We start from the raw sequence: 14,215 nt of genomic DNA, 5'->3' as shown, positions 1-14,215 counted from the left end.
AATTCATGTGGCTGCTGAGAGACCCAATTTTAATTCTTATTAATAGAACCCAAAAGCAAAAACAAAACGAGTTAAGAAAGTGGAATAATTCATTTGGCCGCTGAGAGACCCAATTTTGGTTCTTGTTAATAAAAACAAACAGCAACACATAAAAAACGAAAAACGAATTAACTAAGCCAATCATTCACGTGGCTGCTGAGAGACCCAATTTTAATTCTTATTAATAGAACCCAAAAACAAAAACAAAACGAGTTAAGAAAGTGGAATAATTCATATGGCCGCTGAGAGACCCAATTTTGGTTCTTATTAATAAAAACAAAAAGCAAGAAACAAAAAACAAAAAACGAAATAACTAAGCCAATAATTCATGTGGCTGCTGAGAGACCCAATTTTATTTCTTATTAATAGAACCCAAAAGCAAAAACAACACGAGTTAAGAAAGTGGAATAATTCATTTGGCCGCTGAGAGACCCAATTTTGGTTTTTGTTAATAAAAAAAAACAGCAACACACAAAAAACAAAAAACGAATTAACTAAGCCAATGATTCATGTGGCTGCTGAGAGACCCAATTTTGGTTCGAATTAATAATTACGAAAAGTGAAAAAAAAAACAAATTAAGAAAGGGGAATAATTCATTTGACTGCAGAAAGACCCAATTTTGATTCGAATTAATAAAAACAAAAAGCAAAAAAAAAAAGAATTAAGAAAGCGGAATAATTAATTTGGCTGCTGAGAGACCCAATTCTGGTTCGAATTAATAATTACGAAAAGCAAAAAAAAAAACAAATTAAGAAAGGGGAATAATTCATTTGGCTGCAGAAAGACCCAATTTTGATTCGGATTAATAAAAACTAAAAGCAACAAAAAAAAAACGAATTAAGAAAGTGGAATAATTCATTTGGCTGCTGAGAGACCCAATTTTGATTCGAATTAATAAAAACAAAAAGCAACAAAAAAAAAACGAATTATGAAAGCGGAATAATTCATTTGGCTGCTGAGAGACCCAATTTTGGTTCGAATTAATAATTACGAAAAGCAAAAAAAAAAAAAAATTAAGAAAGGGGAATAATTCATTTGGCTGCATAAAGACCCAATTTTGATTCAAATTAATAAAAACTAAAAGCAACAAAAAAAAAACGAATTAAGAAAGTGGAATAATTCATTTGGCTACTGAGATACCCAATTTTGATTCTAATTGATAAAAACAAAAGCAACAAAAAGAAAACGAATTAAGAAAGTGGAATAATTCATTTGGCTGCTGAGAGACCCAATTTTGATTCGAATTAATAAAAACAAAAATCAACCAAAAAAAAAAGAATGAAGAAAGCGGAATAATTCATTTGGCTGCTGAGGGACCCAATTTTGATTCGAATTAATAATAACGAAAAGCAAAAAAAAAAAATTAAGAAAGGGGAATAATTCATTTGGCTGCTCAGAGACCCAATTTTGATTCGAATTAATAGCAACTAAAAGCAACAAATTTTCTTCTTGTTTATCGCCTTGGACTACCCGGGCTCACCTAGTCTAGATGTTATTTGGTGTAGGTACGCCTTAATATAGTCTTGAGAATTGTTTTTCTCAATTACTTCCTGTTTTGAAAATATTTTTGAGCACTTTAGTGGTATATTAAAAAATAATCGAGCTAATTATACAGGGGGGAGGGGGCGCAAAATCATTTATAGTATTTGAACGGGTATGGACCAGAGAAAGGTTGAGAACCTTGGTCTATCCAGTTGCCTCAGATATTTGGATTTTTGCTAGTCACTTAAAGGTTTGATTTTGGTGAACGGTGTATATTTAGTCGATTTTTGGATTTGTATCTTGTGGTTAGTGAACATTTTAGTGTATTGTAGTAAATTTGTATTTGAGAAGAGTATAATTTTGACCTTCAAACATATGCTTTTTTGATGTTGATATTGTAGTGTTCATATAGTATTTCTGCAGTAGTTGAATTATATTTCTGATTTTGTATTTTGTTTTAAATTAAAGTTCCTGTAAAAGTGTACTAAGCCTGTAAATAAACGCTATCAAGGCCGTATTCAGGGGGGTATTAGGGGCTGGAAGCCCTACCCCGAAATGTTTGTGTCACTCGTAAAAACGTAATGAAAAGTGTATAAAACACATTTGGATGTTTTTTTATGACCCCCCCCCCCCGAAAAAAATCCTGAATACAGCCCTGGACACTGGTTGACAAATATGTTCTGTTGATTTTCTTCTGTTGATGATTTTTTTTTCTGAGTGCTTTTCTTCTTTATTCTTGTGTTCTTTTGCAAGACCACAAGTTTCAAGTTTGATTCGTTGCTGTATTAATTGTGATAACAAAAAACTCAACAAATTGATAGATGAATAGATTAGAGATTAATATTGTAATATTAATGTTATAATAATAGTAATATGATATTAAAAATTACAACTTATTGTATTGTAAATTACAACTTATATATATATATATATATATATATATATATATATATATATATATATATATATATATATATATATATATATATATATATATATATATATATATATATATATATATATATATATATATACGATAACGAACACATAGTTAGACCCATTACACATATTTTTTATTTGTTTATGAGAAGTGGATACTTGACAGGGAATAATAACTTCAGGGTGGGACAGAAAGTTAATCCCTAATCGATTTTCATTCAATCTTTGAAAAAGAAAGAACTTTCTGAATCTTGATATTGATAAATTAAATAGCTTTTCGTATTGCAGAATTTCTAAAGAGGCTTCTGCGTAAAAGACATGAATTTATTGACGAATGAGTAATTAGCTGATATACACAATGCAATACAATGGAAAAAAAATTGATGGCACAGGATATTCTGAACGACTAGGCACCGACTTTCAGAAATCACGTACACAAGGTAGCGTGTGCTAGGTTTGGTGAAACTGTGTGGCACATGTGGTGCTCTGAGATGCACCCCAGGTGACGGAAAGTGGACAACCCCACGATTCTGAAGGATAGATTAATTTTTGTATTGCTAATGAATGTGTTGAATAATAGAAGATCTGGGGTATCCTCAGCACTAGAACACAGGCAACTCCTTTGTGTTTGCCTTGAGTTTTCCAGATCAGATTGAAACCAGGAAGCTAAAAACCGAGAGACCACTCGCTTTCCGTCACCTGGTGTACATCTCAGAATGCCAAGTGCGCAGCACTGTTTCACCACGTTTGGCACAATCTCGCCATGATTCTCGCACTTCTGCCACTCCCGGCTTGCGTCAAGTTTTGTACGTAATTTCTGAAAGTCAGTGACCCCTCGGCAAAGACTAACCAGACCAAAAAATTGACATCTGTTATCCCTGGAATAATGGAATCAGACCAGTAGAATTAAAGGAAAAAGAAGATCCTACGATTTAATTTGGAGTTGATGTATTCAATTTTTGACCACTGCTACTGCACCTTCTCTTTTTATTTTAATGAGCTCAGTTGAAACTGAAGGGCTTATTTCTCTATATTCTTTTTTTATGGCATTTGATATTTACCAAGTGGCATATAGCGATTGCAAATTCTGTCGGTCCCGGTTTTGCTAGTTTAGGTACTTCCAGATAAGCTAGGATGTTGACATTTGGCAGGCGTATCAGGGACCAGACCACGTTAAATTAGAAATAATTGTTTCCCCGATTCGACCATCTGGGGGGGGGAATGGAGGACGGTTAATTAGAAAGAATTAGAAAAAATGAGGTATTTTTAACTTATTGACGGCTGATCGGATCTTAATGAAATTGGATGTTTCGAAGGATATTGTGTCTCAGAGCTCTTATTTCAAATCCCGACCGGATCCGGTGACATTGCGGGGAGTTGGAGGGGAAACCTAAAATCTTGGAAAACTGGTTGAGTGGAGGGATCGGGACGAAACTTGGTGGGAAAAAAATCACAAGTCCTAGATACGTGATTGACATGAGGTATTTTTAACTTACGAAGAAATAATCGGATCTTGCTGAAATTTCATATTTAGAAGGACCTGTTAACTCAGATCTCTTATTTTAAATTCCGATCGGATCCATTGTTGTTGGGGGAGATGGGGGGGCGGAAATCTTGGAAAATGCTTAGAGTGGAGAGATCAAGATGAAACTTGGTGGGAAGAATAAGCACAAGTCCAAGATACGTGACTGACATAACCGGATCCGTTCTCTTTGGGGGAGTTGGGGGGAGGGGGTAATTCGGAAAAATTAGAAAAAATGAGGGATTTGTAACTTACGAACGGATGATCAGATCTTCATGAAATTTGATATTAGAAGGATTTTGTGCTTCTGAGCTCTTATTTTAAATCTTGACCAGATCCGGTGATATTGGGGGGAGTTAGAGGGGAAAACCGGAAATCTTGGAAAACGTGAAAATTGAGGTATCTTTATCTTACGAATGGTGGTTATTGATATATAGAAAGATCTTATGTCTCAGATGCTCCATTTTGAATTTGAATTGGATCCGGGGACATAGGAGGTTGGAGGGGGGAACCGAAATCTTGGAAATTGGAAATCGCGGAAAACGCTTAGAGTGGAGAGATCAGGATGAAACATGATGGAAAGAATAAGCACAAGTTCTAGATACGTGATTGACATAATTGGAATGAGTCCGCTCTCTTTGGGGGAGATGGGGGATTTCCAGTGCTTTGGTTAGTTCGGTGCTTCTGGACGTGCTAGGACGATGAAAATTGCCAGGCTTGCCAGGAACCTGCACAAATTGACTTGATAACAGTCTTTTCCCCGATTCGGCCATCTGGGGGGGCTGGAGGGAGAGGACACATTTAAAAATGCGGTATTTTTAACTTACGAATGGGTGATCGGATCTTAATCAAATTTGATATTTAGAAGGACTTCGTGTTTCAGAGCTCTTATTTTAAATCCCGACAGTATCTTGTGATATAGGGGGAGTTGGAGGGGGAAACATTCTTACTGAATTTCTTAGTTTGTTAGCCTATAATGTTTTTTCATTGTTTTTTTTCTATGCAAAAGCAAAAGGTGAAGTCAAATATCATCTGTAATAGGTTCTTTATTGCGACTCTATTCTTGCAAAACTGTCCTATGTCACAGCTTTTCATTAATCAGCTTTTTTAATAATTGACTAATTAGATATGGCTAATTAATTCATGAATTAATCAGGTTTTTCACGAAATTAATCACGAAAATGATTGCAGATGAGATTTAAAACATCGCGAATAAAAAAAGAAACAATAGTGTGAGTTGATCAACTCCCCTTGCTTGAATGCTTCTTCTCGTATCTTAAGTATATATTTAATAATTCAGTAATTCTTACTGAATTTCTTAGTGTGTTAGCCTATAATGTTTTTTTATGGCACTTGGTATTAACCAAGTGACATATAGCAATCGCAAATTCTGTCGGTCTGTCTGTCGGTTCCGGTTTTGCTACTTTAAGCACTTCCAGGTAAGCTAGGACGATGAAATATGGCAGGCATATCAGGGACCGGACCAGATTAAATTAGAAATAGTCGTTTCCCGATTTGACCATCTGGGGAGGAGCGGGGGGCCCGCTAATTCGGAAAAATTGAAGTATTTTCATCATCTTAATGAAATTTGATGTTTGGAAGGATATCGTGTCTCAGAGCTGTTATTTTAAATCCCGACCGGATCTGGTGACATTGGGGGGGGGGTTGGAAGGGGGAAACCTAAAATCTCGGAAAACACTTAGAGTGGAGGGATCGGGATGAAACTTGGTGGGAAAAATAAGCACTAGTCCTAGATACATGATTGACATAACCGGAACGAATTCTGAAAAATTATTGAAAAATACGGATTCTGAAAAATTTGATATTTAGAAGGATATCGTGTCTCAAGGCTCTTATTTTAAATCCCAACCGAATCTGGTGATATTGGGGGAGTTTCGGGCGGGGAACCTAAAATCATGGAAAACGCTTAGATTGGAGGGATCGGGATGAAACTCGGCGGGGAAAATAAACAGAAGATACGTGACTGACATAACCAGACCGGATCTGCTCTCTTTGGTGGAGTTGGGGAGGGGGGGTAATTTTGAAAATTGAGGCATTTGTAACTTACGAAAGGGCGACCAGATCTTAATGAAATTTGATATTTAGAAGGATCTTGTGCTTCAAAGCTCTAATTTTAGATTCCAACCAGATCCTGTGACATTGGGGGGAGTTGGAGGGGGAAACCGGAGTTCTTGGAAAACGTGAAAATTGGGTTATTTTTATCTTACGGATAGGTGATCGGATGTTAATGAAATTTGATATTTAGAAGGAATTAATGTCTCAGAGCTCTTATTTCAAATCCCGACCAGATCTTTTGACATTGGGGGGAGTTGGAGGGGGAAATCTTGGAAAACACTTAGAGGGGGGGAATCGGGATGAAGCTTGGTGGATAGAATAAGCAAATGTCCTTGATACGTGATTGACGTAACCGTACTGGATTCGCTCTCTTTGGGGGAGTTGGGGGGAGGGGTTCAGTGATTCGGCGAGTTTGGTGCTTCTGGACGTGCTAGGACAATGAAAATTGGTAGGCATGTCAGGGAGCTGCACAAATTGTCTTGATAAAGTCGTTTTCCCAGATTCGACCATCGGGGGGGCTAAAGGGAGAGGAAAAATTAGGTATTTATAACTTACGAGTGGGTGATCGGATCTTAATGAATTTTGATATTTAGAAGGACTTCGTGACTCAGAGCTCTTATTTTAGATCCTGACCGGCATTAATTACCTTAAATTACCTTAAATCGCATTGTCCAGCGAAATAAGGATTAAATTCTGTAGAATCGCTGGTTAGTGATGACGATGGTTGGACGTCTCAACGGCATCCCACTCAGTTCGTCACGGCTTTGATGACCATTCTCCATCAACGGCTCTTTTAAAGGTAGCAGTGCTGGGGGTAGTGACCGCTTTTTCGGTGAGAGAATTCCACAAAATCACTATTCTGTAAGTGAAGAAGTTATTGCGTAGTCTAGTGGCAGCTCTCTTCTGATACAGTTTCCGACTATTCCCCCTAGTTCTGGCAGACTGGTCAAGTTGAAATAGCTTATTTAATGGAGAGTTGTAATTCAGGAGCTTATGCGTCATGATAATATCACCCCCTTTACGTCTGTAGACAAGAGTGGGGAGTTTCAGCCTCTTCAGACGGGATGATTAGTTTAAGTATTTGCATCCCTAATTGCTTAATGCATCCTATTTGCAAGTCTCTGATTTTCCGTTTAAATCAATCTATTGATTCTTAGAATTTTGTTAGAGCTCACACCATATGAGCTCTTGGCTCTTCTTGCCTCGTCACACGTGCCATATGAGCTTTTAGCTCTTGTTATTGTTTTTCGTTCTATCCAAAAGCAAAAGGTGAAGTCAAATATCATCTGTAACAGGTTCTTTATTGCGACTCTATTCTCCCAAAACTGTCCTATGTCACAGCTTTTCATTAATCAGTTTATTTAATAATTGATTATTTAGATATGGTTAATTAATTGATTAATTAGATATGATTAATTAATTGATTAATTAATCAGCTCATCTTAGTCTTTTACGAAAATGATTGCGAATGAAGATTTAAAACATTGCAAATGAAAAACCACACCAGCGTGAGCTGACCACTTCCCTTGACCACTACTTGCTAGGTCTCTAAGTAATAACTTTTCCCTATTTCAGGACGATAGTCGAGTTACTGTGTCACCAAGTAGCTCTTCAACTGCTGCAGGCCCGTCTACTTCTAACGGCAGTAATTCAAAGAAAGATGACCAAGAGGTACCCAAATGCCAGGGCTGCAGCTCAAAGCCAGCTCAATTTGTTTGTGCTGGTTGTGGATCCCAGTGGTACTGCAGTAGAGAGTGCCAGGTATATATATTTTTTTTCCTTTTTGTAAAAAGGAAGTATGGGTGTGGGCGCATTTCTTTATCCTAGATTTTTTGCCCCTTCCCCTCCTTGGTCTTTTTAAGATACCTTTTTTTCGGGGGTATTCCGTTGCAAAACTCCATATTTGGTATTTTTTTTTATAAGAAACGACCGATTTGCCCCCTCCCCCCTGTATTTGCAAGTTTTCGTTTTGTCTTTTCTTTTATTCGTGATATATTCACAAAATAAGATTGTAAAATTTAATCGCCTCTGGGGAAATTCCAATTTAAAAAGCTTGGCAACCCTTAAACTTTGGCTGACCAAAAAATCTTTTTCCAGCATCCCCTGTCCCACTTGATAATTCCTGCAGTTTCCCTTGACGATATATATTGATATAAAAATTAATAAATAAGAAGGTATTTGACAAATCTTAATTTTCTTCCTTTTAGAAAATCCCTCAGCATCTGGGCTGTTTTTTTTTTTTTTTTTTTTTTTTTTTTTTTTTTTTTTTTTTTTTTTTTGCATTTAAGCCATATTTCCCTCAATTAAAAAACAGATGTCACGTATTATAAAACATAGAAGAAGTTTAAATGAATTCATTGAAGGTCATCCAATTGATGAAAATATCATTTCAATCCTCATCATATGCTTCTCTTCTTTTCTTGTTTTTAATTTTTTGTTTATTTATTATTATTATTACGAGCCATATCAAGCTTGGATATCATAGTACAGCCAATAACAGAAAAAGGAGGATCATATTAAAATGAAATTCTGTAGATGAAAGGATAAAGGGGAATAAATAAATAAAGGAAAATAAAATTGGAAAAAGGAAAATAAATAATAAAGGAGAGGAACAGAAAAAGGAGAAAGAGAAAAAAACAACCAATGGGACTTGTTTCCTTCAAACATAGCATTTTCTGTTGTTTTGAGTTTGAATTTATTGGTATTAAAATGCGCACACTCGTAGCTTAGGCAATCGGATTTCAGATTCCGGTTAGTAATCGGGAAATTTGTTGATCGTTCGAGGACTTAATTAAGAAAAATTTATAAACACTACAATGTTGTGTGATTTCCATAAAATGATGTGTTGTGTTCTATCCCCATTTATGTGGACCATTTCGTGGACTTTGTCTTAAGGAGCACAGGAAAGGCAGTGGGAGAACACGGAATCAAATGGGGAAGAAAAACTTTCTTCGACTCAGATTATGCTTATGATTTAAGCATCCAAAATGAAAGTACGAGCAAAATGAATGAAGTTAGAGGTTTTGCAAGTTCAGGGTGCTGGAATAGGTTTGAAAAGAAGAATAAGTCGCTAAGGCTAGGAATAAGTGACGATGAAAAGGTGACGTTATATAACGAAAAGATTGATCAAGTAACATCTTCAGTTATCTTCGTAGTTTTATTAGTAAAGACGATGGGAGCAGTGAAAATGTTAAAAGTAGAACAGCCAAAGCTCAGGGAGTTTTTTTGCAGTTGAAAAAAAAGTTTGGAAGAATAGGAAGATAAGTCTGCGAACCAAGATTAGAATATTGGAAGCTACAGTGATGGGAGTGGCCAAGTATAGTGCTGAAGCCTGGGTGGCCCGAAAAACGGAGGAAGATTTGTTACATATTTTCCAGAGAAATTGCCCGCGGATCATTTTTTGGTACCCGGCTGAATGACCGTTACCTAAACACTAGGTTGTACGAAAAGTGTGGTTCGATCCCACTTTCTAGAGCTATAATGAGAGAAAGGTTGAGATGACCAGGGCGTGTTCTGGGGATGACGGATAACACAATGCCAAAGATTGTCCTTTTCGGCCAACCGTTTAGGGTTAAACGGAAAATAGGTCGTCAACGGATGGATGGGGAGATGTAAAGAAAGATCTAAGGGAAACTGGAGCTTCCTGGGAGGGTGTAAAGATGGAGGCTTTAAATAGATTAGGATTGAGGAGGAGCGTGCACAGCTATGCTGGCCTCAGGTGGCTTGGTACTACGGTGAGTTGTTAGTAGTAGTAGTAGTAGTAGTAGCAGTAGTAGATGTATTATTTTCCTACTTTGTTGGAGTAAACACGTATGTGCATCCACATATATGTAGATGAACATAGGTATGAACCTATGGGTTGGCCAAACACGAAAAAGAGCTTCATTTTCATTATTTTTGGACCAATCTCAAGGGAAATACGCTTGCCTCCCTCTATACCTAGCGTGTGCAAGAGGAAAATATATAGGGGTGCAAATGGTATTAAAAAAGAATCAAGGTTTTCCTAAGGAAAATCTTAAGTGAATAAGATTAAGTCTTCATGATGTTGAATATCTTGTAGGGAAGCCTTAAGTAAATCGTATGGTCTTCTTTGTGACTTCGAATAGTCGGTAAGAAATCTTAAGATTTTCTCAAGTACAGTCTTAAGTTAGTCTTAAGGTGTCCGTGACGTTGACTAGCTAGCAAGAAAGTTTGTAATATCAAATGATCTAAGTGGTTCCAAAAAGGGAATTGTCTGAAGATTTTCTTAAGTAAACTTAAGCAATGGTATCTCCAGTAATATTGGGATTTCCATGACGTTGAATAGCTTGTAGGAAAGTCTACAATATCAAATGATCTTACAGGCTCATGAACAAATTGAACATTTTTTTGGGGGGAGGGTCAAGCTCAATAGCCTCTTCCCCCTTCGATACGTCCTTGACCGTCAGATAGAATGATTTGGCCTAAATCTTCTTTTTTCTTTTTTTTATGATCATGAGATTAAATTTGCATTTAATGATAATACAACCACACTAAGCGGTGAATAAAAATTCTTTTTGTGACTTTATTGCGTAACAAGTTTGTTAATCAATTGTTTGAACAACCGGAAAAAATTGTAATAAATTCAGGAAATATTTGAATACAATAGATAGCACACATTTTATTTTGATCGTGTTTGATAGCACATTGTTTCCGGCTGGAAACTCCAGTTGTTTCTTGTATTGTTCATTGAAGACCTTGATAATTCTACATTGCTTTGAATTTTCAAAAAAACTGGAGGAGCGTATATTATTTTAATCTGAGAGTCGAATGGATTGTATAACTATATACGTGACACAACGGATGAAGAATTCTTAAGTAACTCTCTGGTTTGAACCCACCTTTCAGAATCAGCGGCGTATCCAGGATTCTTGTTGGGGGAGGGGAGGGGGTACAAATAACTTTACAAAACACATAAAAAATTTGTTTATATACATTTATGTAACCTTTATATGAGTCGGACAAATTCTTGGGGATAGAGTTCAAACCTGGTAGCACCCCCTGGATATGCCCTTGTTCAGAAGGCATTCTTCCTCGAGGAGTGGCAACGCTTCAAATAAAATAAAAATATACTGAAACAAATGAACAAGCAACAGCGATCCTTCGTCTCGAAAAACTACAAATTATTGCATTTTGGTAGACGACATTGAAATCTTTGTTAAAGAGTTTTCTAATGCGTTGAATTTGATGGTCTGATTTTCATCAACATTATTCTGCATTTTAGGGTAATTTCCCAATTTTTCCTAAAATGATTTTCTGAATTTCTTAAATTTTTTCGACCTTGATTTTATAGGCTATATTTGGAACAAACTGTCAACTCCTTTAATACATTTATTGTTATAAAAATTAATTTCTTTTTAGAGCTATAGAGTTCTGTTTACTATTAGCATTGGCCGCTCTTTATTGACAGTTTATTACCACGAACTTTTTATAGCCATGGAACAGACTTGGCATTGTGCCGAGGGGTCCCTCACTTTCTGGTGTAAATCTTAGAGTACTACTGTTCCTGGTGGACTTGATTTCTAAATCCCTTTGAATCACATTTTGTGCTACCTTGGTCTCGGGTAGCGTTTTGCTGCAACTAGTTGCTAGCAGTAGTAGTAGTAGTAGTAGTATGTATTCACAAAAAACTGACATTGATATGTAGCCACGTCAAAGTACATTTTCCCGTAAAATTTTCAAACCAATTTTTATAAATACTAGAAAGATCTGATTAGTCCCTTTCCCCGCCAATAAAAGAAAAAGGGATATCGTCTGTTTTAGAGAGTAGCAATGTTTTGAATAATTTTCTCCTGGTATTTTTGTTTTGTGTTTTTAGGTTTTGTGTCTTTTTTTAGTATGTGTTCTTATTCTTCTAAAAATTCCTCTTTGTTTTATGTTTGATCTCAAGTAATAATCAGTTCGTCATTGCTGCTGGTTTGACGAAACGCTTTCAACCAAGAATTAATTTTTAAAAAAATCCATCCATTTAAGAGAAAAATTTACATATAATTACAACACTGACACCTCATAACGAAAGTATTCTACACATTCTGTGGCGACACACTGAATTTATCTCCGTTTCGCAATAATAGGTCAGGGGCTCCAGTGGTGCCAATTCACGAAAATGCAGCAGGGCGTGGAATTTCAATAATAATAATCGAAAAAAAATGTTTTTTTTTTAATTTATGGGGTAATTTTGAGGTTTTCAACTTTTTTCAATGGAAATACCAAAAAAAAAAAATTTTTCAAAATCTAGGAGTAATCCCTCCCAGTAGCTTCAATTGGGAAGTATTTATGCGGTCCCTCTTGGGGACGGATTCAGAGGGTTGTGAAGGGGGACTCTGTGCTCCCAACATTTTTCTGGTACCCTCATTCCATTCTTTTTTCTCTTTCTTTTAAATAAATTTTTCAATTTGGTCAATTATTGGCGCCCTTGCCACATTGGCCCCCAAGATTTTTCTTTGGATCCGCTGATGTCCTTTGGATCCTCTACATTGTTCCCCTCGTGGGTTTTCAAAATTACCATTATGGTGGTATTTTCATTGAAAAAAATTATTAAAAAAAGATAAATCCCACCCCCCTAAAAACACTTTAAATTTTCGTCACTGTCACCTTCCGAACTGGTGCATCTGCAGGGTTCTATACAAGCTGCTACACGAGCGTTTCAACAATTTATGTGAATTAACTCTCTGAAGATGAGCTATGTGCGTTCTAAGACCACACTGGCTATGTATGACGTTTGACAGAAAAAAAATACTACGGAAAAAATATGTTTATAAAAGTAATCAAGAAACCAAAACGAGGTTTTTTTTTCAGGTTTCAATTTGCATTTCATTTCAATTTCACCCTCGTTTTGGTTTTTTTATTTATATATATTTTTTCTTGGCATTTTTTCGATCTTTGAGGAGGGCTCACTCCCGCGGAAAATTAGAAACCCTGTTTTCTCTCTATCCTGTAAAGTTCTTAAAAATGTGGGGAATGCCCATTTGTTTGGGGTATGATGTTGTGTCTTTTTGCTTGTCTTATTTATTCTTATATTAAATAAGTATTATAAAATACAACATTCATAAAATAAAAATGAGCCTAATAAAAAAAAAAGAAAACAGATGTAAAAGTGTCCAATGATAAAAATCCAATAACAATTTAAATTAAAATATGAAACTTAATATATTCAATATATCTTATTTTTTTTCAGGTTGATGCCTGGGAGGATCACTCAGACAACTGTGTTGGCTAATTAGTTTGCATCAAATGAGTCATTACCTGACCTGGGGGTTGTTTTCATTAATTCATTGATTTGATATCAAAATTTGATTTGCACGTGTTATTTTGCATTTATTCTTAATAAATTTGTTTTGTTCTGATAAATTGTCTTCTGTTTATTGGGGACAGCTGATGGATCGATATATTGATTGGTAAAGACTGAGCCCTGATGGATACCAGTAATTTTTCTCTTGCCGTAATTTTTCTGAAGTTTGTTTTATAGGGTAAGTTGTTTTGACATCGGATACGCTCAGTTGGATGTGACTCATTCTTAGGAAAAAAAAAAAAAAAAAACAGTTCAAAATTAAAGTGCCAATGATGGTGAAAATGAAATCTGATTGGCGGAATTGGTTGAGCAAAAACTTAAGCAAAGTATTCTAAAAATTTGGGGAAATCAAATTTTGAAGAAAAAAGACCTCCGTATGGAGTCATTTGTTCAGTTTTTAGGTAGTAACTGATGCCAAATTAAAAAAAAAAAATAAATAAATAAAAATCAGGAAACGTCGGTGAAAATCAGCACAAAAAAACTAGCTAAACATATGGCACCAAATAGCTTACGAAAGTAAAGCTTTCCTTTGAATGTGTAGTTGTCTTTAGGAGTCAACCAATAGTCAGTTTTGGATTTTTTTTTTACAGACGAAAAATATTGTCAAATCTAACTTGTAACCCGTGCTTATTTATTTTTCGCTCTCCACTCCATCCAAGTATTGCTGAGGACTGCAACACACAGGGAGGCATACTGAAAATATAGTTATGATGCCAATAGAGGACAATCCCCGAATCGGCCAACCTGGCCGGATGGGAGTTGAAAGAAAGAAAAAAGATTCAACGTGGCAACACTGACGAAAATGTGATACTGCCCTAAAAACTTAAAAAAATATTATAAAGTTGTT

At 35.8% G+C, this 14,215-nt stretch overlaps 1 protein-coding gene across 7 annotated transcripts in view; it reads left to right on the top strand.

Moving 5' to 3' along the window:
* Positions 1–13,427, top strand: part of LOC136027985 (uncharacterized) — a 100,925-nt gene extending 87,498 nt beyond the window's left edge. For all 7 annotated transcript variants that reach the window (XM_065705492.1, XM_065705490.1, XM_065705489.1 and 4 more), the window contains 2 exons: positions 7,635–7,820; positions 13,255–13,427. In XM_065705492.1, coding sequence (XP_065561564.1) covers positions 7,635–7,820; positions 13,255–13,296 — 228 coding nt within the window. In that variant the 3' untranslated portion in view covers positions 13,297–13,427. The remainder of the gene's footprint in view (positions 1–7,634; positions 7,821–13,254) is intronic.
* Positions 13,428–14,215: the final 788 nt, after the last annotated feature.

Source organism: Artemia franciscana, chromosome 6 (assembly GCF_032884065.1).
Source record: "Artemia franciscana chromosome 6, ASM3288406v1, whole genome shotgun sequence".
Taxonomy (NCBI): Eukaryota; Metazoa; Arthropoda; class Branchiopoda; order Anostraca; family Artemiidae; genus Artemia; species Artemia franciscana.
This window is presented reverse-complemented; position numbering and strand designations above follow the sequence as displayed.